The following is a 15,246-nucleotide window of genomic DNA, read 5'->3' as shown; positions in this document are numbered from 1 at the left end:
CCTCCCAAAGTGCTGGGATTACAGGTGTGAGCCACCACGCCCAGCCACAAGTCATTTTTTAATGTGTGATTTTTATAAATCCTGAATCCCATCACATAAACCACAGGGACTGTGGGGGATTCAATGTCAGAGGATGGGACTCTGTCAGAGTGAGCCCTGCCAGGGTTTTTTCCATGTACACCCCAAGACGCTAAGGCAGGGAAGACATGTGGAGACGCCCCTGGTTATATCAGAAGTCCTCCTGAACCCCACCACGTAAAGCAGTGATGGAACCACCACAACCTGGGCTGAGCAGAGGACCCACACTGAGGCCACTGTGGACACGTGGGCAGCTCCTCCAAGGGTTACCCTCAGCCTCTGCGCACCCCAGGGTCTATGTGAACAACTGGGTGCAGGCATGAGGCTGTGCTCAGGGGCCTGGGGACCACACCCAAGACAGAAACCAGGGCTGGGCACGTTGCTCATGCCTGTAATCCCGACACTTTGGGTGGCTGAGGCGGGTGGATCACCTGAAGTCAGGAGTTCGAGACCAGCCTGGCCAACACGGTGAAACCCTAACTCTACCAAAAATACAAAAAATTAGCCAGGCGTGGTGGTGGGCGCCTGTAATCTCAGCTACTTGGCAGGCTGCGGCAGAAGAATTGCTGGAACCCGGGAGGTGGAGGTTGCAGTGAGCTAAGATCGCACCACTGCACTCCAGCCTGGACAACAGAACAAGACTCAAGACCCCATCTCAAAAAAAAAAAAAAAAAACAGAAACCAGGAAGGACACTTGTTTGCGGAGTCACGCGTGGAGAATAAACGCCACTGGCCCGACTCTCAGGCTGGAACTCAAATCCCAGCAAGGGGACCCTGCCTGGTCTCTGGCGTCCTTATGCAGACCGGAAGGTTCCGTGGGGGCCCTGCATGGACTGGAGGCCCTTTGTGGATGAGGAGGTCCCTGAGGGCTCCGTGTGGATGGGTGGGAGGGACAGGGAGTTCCCCATGGGCTCTGTGTGGACAGGCGCTCCACTGGGGGTCCTGTCTGAAGAGGCCTGCAGTGGAGCCATAAGGAAACTACTGGAGTCCCCAAGGGCAGTTTCCAAATATCAGGCTGCATGAGTCTCCTCTGCATTCACCCTAAAAAGACACTGCTCAGGGGCTGACAAGTTCCACACACAGAGCTGGAGGGTTGAGGTGGAGGCATGGCCCTCTGAAAGCAGGACCTCAGAGCTGCAGGTGGGAGTGGACACGGAGGCCCACTGCCGGGCCCTGCGCCTTACGAGCTGCGCCTTTGGGCAAACTCCTTAGCTCTCCGTGCCTGTTTCCTTGCCTGTCAAATGGGTGGACGATACTACCTCACAGGCTGCGTGGAAGGGAGAGGGGCTGATTCAGGTGGGCCACTTAGAACCCCTCAGAAGCCACTTAGATCACACTACAGGCCCTACTGGGATCACCAGCAAGGCTGTGACCTGCCCGTTTCCTTCCGGAACACTCTGTAGAGCTCGTCGGTTGAGCCAGGTGCTGCACCCGCCATGGCTCACATTTGAGAAATAAGGGGTTGCCTTGGGGATCCCAGACACAACCATCTTCCACGAGCTAAGGTGGATGCCCAGCCCCACAGCGTCCGCCCACAGGTATCCCCGAGTGTCCCCGAGCCAGGGCAGCGGCCACCCTCCTACCTCGTGGAAGTCGGCATCCTGTGTGGCTGCCAGGTCGAAGCCCTGCTGCCAGCTCTCGTGCTGAAGGACGCGGCTCAGCAGCTGGTAGGCCGTGCGCACGTCATTGCCAAAGAGCGTGCCCGTGTGCTGTGTAGCGTTGCGCAGTGCCCTCACCAGCCGCAGGGCCCCGGCACCATCCACCTGCGTCTCGTTGCGGCTCAGCTTCTCATTCTGCAACAGGGAGGTGGTCGCGATGTGTGCAAACCCACTTTGGTTGCTTTCGGTTCCTGCGGTTACTCAGCAACTCACTACTGTCCGGTGCAAGTTTCCTTGTCAGAAAAGAACTTAAAAAAATCCAAAAGCCTGGCTGGGCACGGTGGCTCCTGCCTGTAATCCCAGCACTTTGGGAGGCCGAGGCAGGTAGATCATTTGAGGTCAGGAGTTCAAGACCAGCCTGGCCAACATGGTGAAAACCCGTCTCTACTCTCTATTTTAAAAATACTCTATGTCGCACTTTGGGAGGCCGAGATGGGCGGATCACGAGGTCAGGAGATTGAGACCATCCTGGCTAACATGGTGAAATCCCGTCTCTACAAAAATACAAAAAAAACTAGCCGGGCATAGTGGCGGGCACCTGTAGTCCCAGCTACTTGGAAGGCTGAGGCAGGAGAATGGTGTGAACCTGGGAGGCGGAGCTTGCAGTGAGCCAAGATCGTGCTACCGCACTCCAGCCTGGCCAACTGAGCAAGACTCCGTCTCAAAAAAGAAAAAAAAATACTCTATGTCTCTATTTTAAAAGTAAAAAATTTAGCAGGGTGTGGTGGTGGGCATCTGTAAATCCCAACTACTGGGGAGGCTCAGGCAGGAGAATTGCTTGAATCCGGGAAGCAGAGGTTGCAGTGAGCTGAGACCGTGACACTGCCCTCCAGCTTGGGAGATAGAGTGAGACTCCGTCTTCAAAAAAAAAAAATAAAAAAAATAAAAATAAAAAAAAAAAAACCAGAAGCCCAAAAAATGAGCACCACTGACAGCTAGAACATGGAAAATGTGGAAATAAGGGTCTGGTGAGCCAAAGAGGGCTCGGAGAAAGACAGCAAGCAGGAGACATGGGAACAAACGCTATGAAATAGGGCGGGATCGGGGGCAAATGGAGTCAAATGCAGGGACCCTGCGTTTTCAGAACGAAATACACAGAGCTGGGTCCTCTGGGGGACAGAAGTGCACGTGGGGGTGCCCGGCTCAGGTGCCAGTGCCCCCAGGTCCACAGGAACCTGCTGGCTCCAGGCTGCGGGCCCATGGGGCTGTCCCTGTGGCACCACAGCTGCCCCAACCCTCCCCAGCCCAGGAGCCTCGGCCCACACAAACCCTTGCATGCACACATGAACACACACGTGCCCCGGCTGAACACGCATCCTCAAGGCGCCCCTACCATGGCCCTGAGGTCCACGAAGGAGATGGTAGTGCAGTTAAAGAGCTCTGGGGGCAGCCAGCCCTTCTCCCCGCTGCAGTGTCGGACCGCATTTCCTAGGGAAGCAGAGCAGGTGTGCAAAGCCTGAAACTTAAATTGTTGATCAGTGCTTGTGTATTTCAATCCCCAATCCGAATGTACTTAAACCCAGAACACCACATGGTGGTGAGAACCCCGGGGGGGCTGGAAGGCCAACACCAGCGCCCCTCTTTCATGTCAGGGCCACGGCTGAAGCTGCTCTGACACTGACAACCAGGTGTTTCAGGCGCCCAGCCAACAGGAGCCAGCGCCTCCGAGCAAGTCCGCAAGGAAAGAAATCAGCAACACCATCTGCCAGGTGGCCATGATCCCACGTGCCAGGAATCTGTCTCGGCCAGGCCTTTCTTTGCCTCACTGCACTCCCCAGACGCCCCTCACAGCGTGGACAAAGTCACTGTCCCCATTTCACAGAGGAAATCCAATGCTACAAACAGTGAAGCCATTTGTCCAGGTGCCCCAGCCTGAGTGGCAGAGCAGGGACTGGCTGGGTCTGACTGGCGGGCGTCCCCACAGGCACTACGCTGTTCATGTTTCTGTTACATCCTCTGCCTGCTTTGTGTATTTACGGGTAGGGAAAAGGTGATCTGATTTCTCCCCAGCACTTTGCCTGCTGATGTTTCTTCAGCACGAAACATTCCGTGAGTCCCCACATCTCGACCGGCTCTCCCACAAGGACGCGTGCCTCAGTTCCCTACCCGTGGATGCCACAGGCCCCAGGGACTCACCAACGGATCCCTTGGGGCACGGCACCGCAGCCGGCTGCCCGAACTTGGTCTGTGGCCACCAGATGCCGGCCTCAAACGCTTTGGGACAGCCGTTGTAGACCACTGGGGTAGAGAGGAGAGAAGGCTGCTCAGCGGGGCATGCCGTGCCCACCACCACAAACAGGCACCACTGTCTGCGTGTGCCTCCCTGCAGGAGGCCCTGCTCCCACCAAAAACCGAACCCTAGCATCTCCCCTGCCCCCAACCACGTCAGAGCTGGAGAGGGGTGACCAGGCTCTGACCCACACCCCCTCACGCAGAACCAGGTTTCTAGAAGGTCAAGAGAAAGCAGAACACAAGGCAGCCCAGAGTTCCCCCAAACAGCCGGCGTGCATGCACACACGTGCACGCCAGCGCAGCAGCCTGTCCCTGCGCTGTATGTGTCGAAGGGCACACGTGCTAGGACCTACCTTCACAGCCGAATGTGGTGACCTCAGCAAACGGGTTGTCACAGCGGTTGCACTGGCGGCCGATGACGCCGGGCTTGCAGGCACACTGCCCGGTGGCCATGTCGCAAGTGCGGCTGTGGGAGCCATGGGGGAAGCAGTCGCAGGGCAGACAGGTATCCTGGGCTGGGGGTTTATAGTAATTCTCCTGCAAAAGCCAGAGGCAGGGCCTGTGACTTCAGATGCCCAGGAGAGGCCCTACCTTGCAGCGCATTTCCCGAGCAACGTCCAGACTCCCACCTGGGTGCGTGTCAGCCGCCAGCCATCTCACCCCTCATGGCTACCTTCTGCCCACATCCCACACCCAACGAGGGCTGCCTCCCAGGGCCCCACAAGGCCAGACCCAGGAGAGCAGTTCTTCCGGGAAGCATGCCCTCCCTCATGTCTTAGCAAATCTCAGCAGTGAGCACCTTCGTATTTGTCCTAAAAAGAATCAGAGACCCAAACGGAGGCTTACGCGTGGGGATAGTCCTTGGGTGTTTTTTTAAAGTTGTTTGGAAAAATTAGAAGCCACCTGAATGTCCACCATTGGGTGGGTCAGGGTGACAATCAAGAGCTTGTACTTTGGGTTCAGAAAGTCCTGGGTTCATGCCTGACCCTTGCCATTTACTGGCTACACTGCCTGGGCCGGTCACTGGACCTCCCCAGGCCCAAGTAGCAACCCCCCAACACCGCCCCAGAAAATGGGGCAGGCCATGACTTGGGGAGACTCGTGAGCAATGTTCAGACTTGTGTGACAGGCGGGGACTCCAACTGTGTGTAAAATGGTGGTAAGCGGCAGGCCCAGAAGACATGCTAAAACACTAACAATCACAGCTGGGCCGGGCGCGGTGGCTCAAGCCTGTAATCCCAGCACTTTGGGAGGCCGAGACGGGCGGATCATGAGGTCAGGAGATCGAGACCATCCTGGCTAACACGGTGAAACCCCGTCTCTACTAAAAAATACAAAAAACCAGCCGGGCGAGGTGGCGGGCGCCTGTAATCCCAGCTACTCGGGAGGCTGAGGCAGGAGAATGGCATAAACCCGGGAGGCGGAGCTTGCAGTGAGCTGAGATCCGGCCACTGCACTCCAGCCCCGGCGACAGAGTGAGACTCTGGCTTAAAAAAAAAAAAAAAAAAAAAAAATCACAGCTGGGAGGCGACATGGGGTGACTGCGATCTTTAGGTTTTTTTATTACATTTTCTGTAACTTTGTTTTTCTATTTTTTGGAGATGGGGTCTCACTCTGTTGCCCAGGCTGGAATGCAGTGGTACAATCACAGCTCACTGCAGCCTCAACCTCCAGGGCTCAAGTGATCCTCCCACCTCAGCCTCCCGAGTAGCTGGGATCACAGGCATGCACCAGCACGCTCAGCTAATGTTTTTATTTTTTGTAGAAATGGGAGTCTCACTATGTTGCCCAGGGTAGTCTTGAATTCCTGGGCTCAAGTAATCCCTCCTGCTTTGGCCTCCAGAGTAGCTGCGATTGCAAGCATGAGCCACCACACCCTGCCTATAACTTTGGATGAGAAAAAAATCATAGGCAGGTTTTTGCCAATTCACTTCCAACGTCCCCTCTGCTCTGCCACCCACTGTGCCACCACCACCATCTGGTGACGTGTGTGGACCAACCTGGACCCAGGAGAGCTGTTTAATTTGAGCCTTTTAGGACACAAGTCCCACTTGCTGTTGGAACCACTGCGGGCACTCAGGACACTACTGACATCACGGGATGGCATCCACGGGTGCCGATGCCAGCTTCCCTCCTAGGGCTGGCCGCATCTGCAGGAAGCTCATGTCCCTCGCCCAGGCTCCTGTTACCCTCAGACCTAACATCTGGATTTCAAGTTACTGTGAGTGTTATGGCTGTGGTGCACACGAAGATCCTGAAGGAGGTGATGTATCCTGAGAGGGGTGGGGAGGGGTCCCGAGAGTCTGCACTGAGAACACGTGTGCATATCTGGAGACGTGAGACGTGAGTTCTGTGCTGCACGCAGGTCAGGACGGACAGCCCTGGACGGGGGTGGGGCATAACGCACTTAGTGACGCTTTCTATTTTAAAACTGCTGTTGTCATGGAACATTAGCTTGGTAAAGACCAGGAAAATGGCCGGGCACGGTGGCTCACACCTGTAATCCCAGCACTTTGGAAGGCTGAGGCGGGTGGATCACCTGAGGTCAAGAGTTCAAGACCAGCCTGGCCAACATGGTAAAATCCTGTCTCTGCTAAAAATATAAAAATTAGCTGGGCATGGTGGTGGGCACCTGTAATCCCAGCTACTCAGGAGGCTGAGGCAGAAGAATCGCTGGAACCCGGGAGGCAGAGACTGCAGTGAGCCGAGATTGTACCACTGCACTCCAGTCTGGGCGACACAGCAAGACTCCGTCTCAAAAAAAAAAGACCAGGAAAATGGCCAACCAGGAGGCCAGGAGGGCTGGGGTGGTGCCAGAGATGAGCCAGCCCTCAGAAATGGCTGGGCTGCCCACAGCCATAGGCAGTGGGCCGGGAGCAGGAAGGGATTCCTGTTCCACGGGCGGGGGCTGGCGGGGCTGAACCCATAGTTTACATGTAGAAAACAGCCATGGAGTAGTCACAGAGCACGGGGGAACAGCAAGGAAACCAAAAACCACATCTGGACACAAATGTGTGAGTGGGCACAGGTGTGTGTGCAGGTGTGTGTACAGGCAGGGTGTGTGTAGGCATGTGTGTATGTAGGGGGTGTGTACAGGCAGGGTGTGTAGGCGTGTGTGTATGTAAGGGCATCTGTGCATGTGTGTTAGCACACACAGCCATCTCCCTGGGCTCAGGGCCTGGGGTGGACGTGCAGGGACCATGGGGGCTGGGCCTCACCTTGCATTGGCACTGGCCGTTGGTCTTATTACAATCAGGATCAAAGCCTTTGCTGACAGCACAGTGGCAGGGTCCACAGACAGGGTTCCCCCACCAGCCTCTGGGGCACGGAAGGTCGAGCCTGTGGGGAAAATAAGAGAGCAGCTGGAAGGTTTATGCAACTGTGCTTTCTGGAACGAGAAAAGGCCCGCTGGCAGTGTGGAGATGGCTGCCCAGGAGGCCTGGCTGGGTCCAGCTCTGGGAGCTTCCCTTTCGCATTATGTGGCCTCAGTCTCCCCTCTACTGGCTCCCAACCTCACCCCTCACCCACAGATCCGCCACGCCCAAAGTGACTGGGACGGCATCGGTGTCCACTGTGTGCCCCATGTCCACGATGCCTGGCTCACTAGGGCTTAATGACAGTGAACCCTACTGCAAGGGCTGGTCTTTCCCGATGCAGCCCCACACAGGCAGACTGAACTCAGCTGCCTGGCACAACTTCTCAAAGTGCGCTTGGGGTGAGTGCCAGCATGAGATGCCCGCGGGAAGCTCCTAAACAGGGAGTTTGGCAGCTTCTGTTGTCCCCCAGGTCCCCTGGCTACCAGCCCCACAGATGCTCAGGGCAGCCGTGCCCTGGTGTAGCGTGCCCCTTAGGTCAGCAGCACACGTCCACGCACTCAGAACCCAGTGGAAGCCAGTCCTGCCTCCCCGAGCCTCCCCCGGCGGACAGCAACAGACACTGAAGATGAGCAACACTGCAGGGACAGAGCCAGGCCTCGGAGGTGCCGGTCGCTGCTGTGCCTGAGTTGTCCTACCTGTCCCTGATGGAGGCTGCACCTGCGCAGTCACCTGGAGGCCCACCTGCTTGCAACGGTGCCCGAGTGTCCTGCAGGCTCCTGCATTCCCCATCCTGGCTAACCGAGTTCCCTCTACCCAGCTGCCAGCCTCTAGCATTCACTCACTTGATGAGCAAGTATTAAGGACTGTGTACAAAGCAGGGTCACAAAGACAACCGGCCAGAGATAGAGTGTGGTGTTTATGGATGTGTGTGTGCAGTGTGGGGGCCCCAGAGCCTTCATCTCCCTGCAGCCCTGGTGACTGCGGCACCGGGCATGGAGACGCTGGATCAGCCTCTTCGCAATCCCCCTGCTCCAAGTTGTGCTCCACGCGGCAGCTGGGGGTTCCTTAAGACCAGACCTGGTTCTGCCACTTTAGTGCTGGGCCCCCAGGGCCTCCACAGAGCCAAGCTCTATTCCTGGCTTGTGGGCCCACCCCCGTCCCCACCCAGGCCTCCCTAGACCAGCCTCATCCCCTTATTCCTCTCCAGCTTGGCTCTGTTGCTTTCGTTCCCAGAAAGCCCTCTGGCTTCAGCCTCACTGGCTCCCACCTCCCTCTCTACTCGCAGGGCACCTCCTCTAAGCTCTCCCTTGCATTAGATCTTGCTGGTATCCAAGAATGACGTGGTGCCATCTTCTCGTGAGGTCACCAGCTCCAGGACACAGGCTGCTTCCCGCTCATGGGGTCACAGCCGGGATCACAGCACCTGCTCTAGGCTCAGGTGGACAAAGAACAGAGCGTAGCAGGTGTCCCCACACCTGAGGGCCAGCAGCAGCTGAGGACAATGAGCCATGGGGGCATCACCTCCACGGCGGCCCAGAACCTTGGTTTATGAAGAACCAAGCAGCTCCACCTTGGACAAAGTGACGCTTGTAATGACTACACACTGCGCCCAGCGATATCTGTGCAAAGGGCACTCTGGGAGCCCAGAGAGCATGCTGCTGCCTGTCCTAACCACACCAGGATCTCCACGCTCATCAGACACGACCTCAACCCCACTGACTCGAGAGAGAAAGCATTCTCTATAAATCGCACATGTCTCGCTGCATCTCATGGGTTCTGTTCGCTCTGGGCACAGCGAGGACTCCAGGTGAGTCATATTGCACATTTCTGGCGTGGACACATGATCCAATGGAGTTAGTTTGAGATGTCCAAATCGATTCTCACTGCTCAGGCGTGGTGGCTCACACCCATAATCCCAGTACTTTAGAAGGCTGAGACAGGTGGATCTCCTGAGGTCAGGAGTTCGAGACCAGCCTGACCAATATGGTGAAATCCCATCTCTACTAAAAATACAAAATATTAGCTGGGCATGGTGGCAGGCACCTGTAGGACCAGCTACTCGGGAGGCTGAGGCAGGAGAATCGCTTGAGCCCAGGAGGCGGAGGTTGCAGGGAGCCAAGATCGCACCATTGCCCTCCAGCCTGGATGACAGAGTAAGACTCCGTCTCAAAAAAAAAAAAATTATCATTTAATTCATGCCAATTTTGAAAAAAAAAAAATGTCCCTATTATCCAGAATTACACACATCTTCGGGTCAAAGTAAGAAAGAGAAGACACTGACTTAGAGAACACAGCCACGTGGACTCTGAAGGCACAGGGAGGTCCCCGGGGCTGCTCTTACTTGTTCTCGCAGTACGGCCCGTAGTGGCTGGGCCCGCACTCGCACACGTAGCCCTGCGGGGAGCCGGGGGAGCGTACGCAGGCCCCCATGTTCTCGCAGGGGTTCAGGTGACAGGCATCCACACAGTTTATTCCAAGGTACCCTGCAAGGACAGAGCCAGCATTACCTCCACCCAGAATCCATGAGACCTTCCACGTTCAACTATCTGGAGCAGCCTGTCTCCCCGAGATCTGACTTTCCCTGGTACTCAGCAGAGGGAAGAGAAAGGCTGCCACAGAGTCCCCAGAAACACAGCGTTAGGCGGGTTAGACTCGGTGAATGCAGAGAGGAAGGCCTTCCTGGCTGCCCCAAGGAGGCTGAGAGCCTTGGAACACAGGGCCCAGGTCCGCCCCAGGACACATGGGAAATGGTCACCAGCAGATGACTTCAGCACCTCAAAACTCAGAGGCCACCCTGAAGGGAGGATTTCCTTAATGTGTACTTTTCACTCATTCACTCATTCATTCATTCATTCATTGAGACCGAGTCTTGCTCTGTTGCCCAGGCTGAAGTGCAGTGGCATGATCTCAGCTCACGGCAACCTTTGCCTAACAGGCTCAAGTGATCCTCCCACCTCAGTCTCCCACGTAGCTGGGACCACAGGTGCATGCCACCACGCCTGGCTAACTTTTTTTTTTGGTAGAGATGGGGTTTCATCATGTTGCCTGACTGGTCTTGAACTCCTGGTCTCAAGTGACCCACCCACTTTGGCCCCCCAATGTGCTGGGATTACAGGTGCGATCCACTGCGCCCAGCCTTACTTTTCATTATTTCTTTGCTGATCACCCCATGTGCTGAGGAGAGCACCTGGGGCACTCTGTGCCTCGAGTAAGGAAGAGGCTCAGAGTCTCTCTCTAGGCAGACCCACTTGTTATAAAGCTCAGGGCTCCACAGAACCACAGGGAGTCGGCTGGGGACACCAACGTCCAGACTGAGACCCCCTCCTGTGTTTCAGTCACGAGAGGCCTCCCTGTCACTGAAGGGCCCCGGGAGGGCGGTCCCACCTTTGTCACAGATGCAGCTGTAGTCCTCCCAGGTGTCATGGCAGCGGCTGTGGGGGGGACAGGGGCTCGAGGTACACGGGTCCCCCACATCACAGCCGTCCTTCACCCTGACCTTGAGCGCATTGTTCATGTTCAGGGTGGCGACGTTGGTGGGCGTCCCCCCCATCCTCACTCCCTGCATTAAGGAAAGGGCATTGGGGCTGCAGGAGCCCGGAAAGGTAAGTAGGGGTTAAGGGAACCCTGAGACCTCTCTGGTCCCTCGCGAGGCATTCATTTGTGACGCCTCATTTATCTGCAGAGCTGGGGTGGGCAGGGCTGCTCCTCTCGCCCCATGGCCTAGTGGCCGGAGTGTAGTGGAGAGCTGGGTGAGGAGCTCAGAGGGCACGCCGGCCCGATCTCCTGGGGTGCGTGGTGGGAGTGTGAGGAGTGGACATCCCTGGCGAGAGGGCTGAGAGCCGAGGGGGCTGAGAGCCGAGGGGGCTGAGAGCTGAGCGACTCTGAGAGCAGCTCCCTCGGCTGTAGCTGGAACCCCTGGCTCCAGGGCACAGGCACAGGGCCTACTTGGGTGACGTCTGTGGTTGGACTGGGTGGGGGCGGCAGGGAGGGGCTCAATTCAGGATGCTTCACAAAGGCAGAGGGGCAGGTGGCTGGCATGGCAGTGGGGGGCAGTGGGGAGCTGTGGGGGCCAGGGACAGCCAGGGTGCCAAGGGAACCACAGGGAAGGATGGGTCTAAAGAAGAAACAGGAGCTGTTCAAGTGGGGATGTCTACCAGACAAATTCTTCACTCATTGAAAGCTAACAGGGTGACCAACGGCACCAACGGCACCAACGGTGGTGCTGGCAGCCTCGGAGCCACCTGTGAGGGACAGGCCCCCCCACCCACTCCACCGCCACCAGCCCCACCTACCTGCATGCAGCCTCGGAATCCACGGCGCACGGAGACCTTGTCTTCAGAGGCACCCCCGACCACCACGCTCCTGACTGTCAGCCCGGGAAGCATGCCCCCGATATCTGCCCTGTTCTGTGTGGAGAGAGGGGCGGAGCTCTGGGGGCAGAGTCCACCACCCTAGAAACATCTTCCAGCCTGAAGAATGTGCTGGAAGCCTAAACAGTCGCTTCAACAAGCTCCCCAGAGCCTGAGGACATCTGGGCCTCCAAAGAGAGAGCTGGGCCCAGGTGGACAGTGTGGCTGGCTGTGATGATCAGGGCGAGGGGACCAGGCCAGAGGATGGGTGTCCATGTCCCAGCCTAGCCGAAGCAGCCAGTGGGGTCAACGTGGGCAACTGTCCCGCCTCTGTCAAGGGCACAACGCTAAACCAGCCCCGCTGTGACAGAGAGTTTGGCGAATCAGGAAGACAGCAGTGAACGGAAATTCGTTCACCCATTAACACTGTGGGAACCCAAGAGGGTCTTGGCTGAGATCCAGTCCCAGAAAAGCAGGTGCCTGGAACACACCTATTTACTCCCAGGTCTGTGTTGTAAGATGAGCCTTGGCTCAAGAGCTCTTGGAAATCCCAGGTAGCCCCTTAAGTGTGTGGGCATTTCACAGACAACATGTTGAGTCACCCGCCTGCAAACTGTGGAAACCCAGTTTGGTTCTTGTGTTCTGAACCTTGTCTGGGATAACGCCATCTGCCTGCTAGGACAGGTGTGGCTCCCTGGTGTCTCACAGGCCTGTCCAGGGCCTGGGTCTCACTGCTCTCCCAGTTTTGCTCCCCATCCATGCTCTGAGGGCACGGGCCCTGGCATTGCTACTTCAGTACCCTAAAGACACGGTACTGAGCCTGCAGGTGTTGCTCAAGATGGCTTTGCTAAAAGAAACCACTGCTGAAGGCACTAACAGCACCATGCTGAGAAATGCAGCTGGAGGAAGTCAGCTGCTGACTGCCGGGGGCGGGGCATCTGGGTAAAGGAGGTGAGGAAGATGCCAGTGACCTCAGTACAGGGCAGAACAGAAGCCCACTTGCGGGGGCCCAGAAAGTGCCTCCCCAAATCCACAAGGTCTCTGGCGGGTCCTGGCACATCAAGGGGTCATTCTGTTTTTCCCTGGGCCAGACGGTCTATCCCCAGAGGAGGTGCAGGTACCAGCTCACCTGGTCCATCCCATAATCCAAAGTCATGGTGACCAGGTGCTTCATCTCACTGTCCTCCTTAACATTCTTCAGCTCGATGAGCAGGTGGTGCCACTCCCCGTCGGTCACCCGCAGCCGGGACAGCATCACAAACTCCACATCGGAGGGGCCATGGGACACCTCAAACTGGAGGTAGTTGTTCAGGATCTGGAGCAGGGAGAGCCACACCAACTGATTGGTACAATGACAATGAACGAGACAATGCTTTGCAGTCACTTAAGGAAGCTGTGAAGGGAGACTGATGCTGTGGTACCAGATACAAGATGGGTTTAAAAATTAGGCCAAGTTGGCCGGGTACGGTGGTTCAGGCCTGTAATCTCAGCACTCTGGGAGGCTGAGGCGGGTGGATCACCTGAAGTCAAAAGTTCGTGACCAGCTTGGCCAACATGGTGAAACCCCATCTTTACTAAAAATACAGAAATTAGCTAGGTGTGGTAGTGGGTGCCTGTAATCCTAGCTACTCAGAGGCTGAGGCAGGAGAACTGCTTGAACCCGGGAGGTGGAGGGTGCAGTGAGCTGAGATTGTGTCATTGCACTCCAGCCTGGGTGACAGAATGAGACTTGGTATAAAGAAAAAGAAAAAAAAAAAAAGGCAAAGTTGGCTGTCTGTGGTGGCTCAGGCCTTTAATCCCAGCACTTTGGGAGACCGCAGCAGGCGGATCACCTGAGATCAAGAGTTCAAGACCAGCCTAGCCAACATGGTGACACCCCATCTCTACTAAAAATACTAAAATTAGCCAGGCATGGTGGCGGGGCACCTGTAAGTCCAGCTACTCGGGAGGCTGAGGCAGCAGAATCGCTTGAACCTGGGAGGCAGAGGTTGCAGTGAGCCGAGATTGCATCACTGCACTCCAGCCTGGGCGACGAGAGTGAGACTGTCTCAAAATAATAATAATTAGACAAAGCTGGCTGGGTGTGGTGGCTCACACCTGTAATTTCAGCACTTTGGCAAGTCAAGGCGGGCGGATTGCTTGAGGCCAGGAAGTCAAGGCCAGCCTGGCAAACATGGCAAAACCTCATGTCTACTAAAAATTCAAAAATTAGCCGGGCATGGTGGTGTGTTCCTGTAATCCCAGTTACTTGGGAGGCTGAGGTGTGAGGATCACTCAAGCCCAGAGGTGGAGGTTGCTGTGAGCCAAGATAGCACTACTGTACGCTTCAGTTTGGGTGACAGAGCGAGACCTTGTCTCAAAAAAAAAAAAAAAGTAGGCAAAGTTGTTCTTTGTTGCTGCTGCCGCTAACACTCATCAGAACTGCTTGTCTTATTCTATGGGAAAAAGCATCCATCGCTTCATGGAGGTCAAGTAAGGGAAAGGCCAAGGCCAAGCCCCATTAGGCTTTTAAGTATTGGGAACCAGCTCGATTCAGGGAACGATTGGGCTCCTATTTTTGGATGCAAACATTATACTTTATAAGACAAGATTTAATCCTCTGTGTTTAATTACATGCATGAAAAAAACAAAAATCAGCATTGCCACTGGTCTAAGATGCTCATATTGTAAAATAAGGTAGGCCAAGGACAGTGTCAAAATCTTAGTTCTCCTAAGAAAGGACTCGGCAATTTGGACCAACTCTTCTCTTGAAATCACCTACGAACATGAGACAAAATATTAAAGAATGTCTGTTTGAAGGTACTGAAGTGGCTCCAGGCAAAACAGAGTTTCAGGCTCATGACCAAGGACAAGACAGAATCTGCAAAACAGCGTGGCGTGTTTCCCTGCAAGGCCGTCAACTGGTTCTGGAAGACACAGTGGAGGCTGAGCGTGCAGTCAGGTCACGGCTGCCAGGTACCTGAAACCTTGCCCTCCTTGGCACGCTTCAGCCTGGTCAGCGGGTGGTGCCATGCCTCATCAGTCACCTGTGACCTGGAGTCTCAGGATGCCTCAAAGCTTTCTAGGTTCATGGGGCTGGAGGATTAAAAACAGGTTCACGGACTGCCAAGGGTTGTTCCTTGGCTTCTGGTTGGAACCCTGAGGGGTTTACACTAACAATAAAAAATGAAAAAGACCCACCGTTGCAGGACTGGAAGCCCAGCTTTGAACCATCTCAGTCTGTGACTGCATTAAAGTCTGTGACTTTGGGAGGCCGAGGCAGGTGGATCACCTGAGGTCAGGAGTTCGAGACCAGCCTGACCAACAAGGTGAAATCCCATCTCTACTGAAAATACAAAATTTAGCTGGGTGTGGTGGCAGGCGCCTGTAGTTCCAGCTACTTGGGAGGCTGAGACAGGAGAATTGCTTGAACCCGGGAGGCGGGGGTTGCAGTGAGCAGAGATCATGCCACTGCACTCCATCCTGGGTGACGGAGCCAGACTGTGTCTCAAAAAAAAAAAAAAAAAAAAGTCTGTGACTTCATTCAAGTGCTCTGGGGGGGCAAGTGCTCCCGGTGGTTGCCAGAAGCAAACATGGAAGATAATGAAATCCCCATTCTAGTTTCTCTTTTTC

General features: G+C 55.6%; 1 protein-coding gene across 1 annotated transcript in view; it reads right to left on the bottom strand.

Annotated features, from left to right (window-relative positions):
* Nucleotides 1-15,246, bottom strand: part of CELSR1 (cadherin EGF LAG seven-pass G-type receptor 1) — a 197,185-nt gene that overhangs the window by 25,963 nt on the left and 155,976 nt on the right. Inside the window, exons 15-23 of the mRNA XM_017850743.1 lie at nt 12,764-12,949; nt 11,578-11,691; nt 10,670-10,844; nt 9,627-9,768; nt 7,187-7,307; nt 4,322-4,505; nt 3,873-3,974; nt 3,070-3,164; nt 1,662-1,871 (exon numbers count right to left, since the gene is read on the bottom strand). Of these exons, the coding sequence (XP_017706232.1) occupies nt 1,662-1,871; nt 3,070-3,164; nt 3,873-3,974; nt 4,322-4,505; nt 7,187-7,307; nt 9,627-9,768; nt 10,670-10,844; nt 11,578-11,691; nt 12,764-12,949 (1,329 nt within the window). The remainder of the gene's footprint in view (nt 1-1,661; nt 1,872-3,069; nt 3,165-3,872; nt 3,975-4,321; nt 4,506-7,186; nt 7,308-9,626; nt 9,769-10,669; nt 10,845-11,577; nt 11,692-12,763; nt 12,950-15,246) is intronic.

Source organism: Rhinopithecus bieti, unplaced genomic scaffold (genome assembly GCF_001698545.2).
Source record: "Rhinopithecus bieti isolate Rb0 unplaced genomic scaffold, ASM169854v2 scaffold_32081, whole genome shotgun sequence".
In the NCBI taxonomy this organism is placed as follows: Eukaryota; Metazoa; Chordata; class Mammalia; order Primates; family Cercopithecidae; genus Rhinopithecus; species Rhinopithecus bieti.
This window is presented reverse-complemented; position numbering and strand designations above follow the sequence as displayed.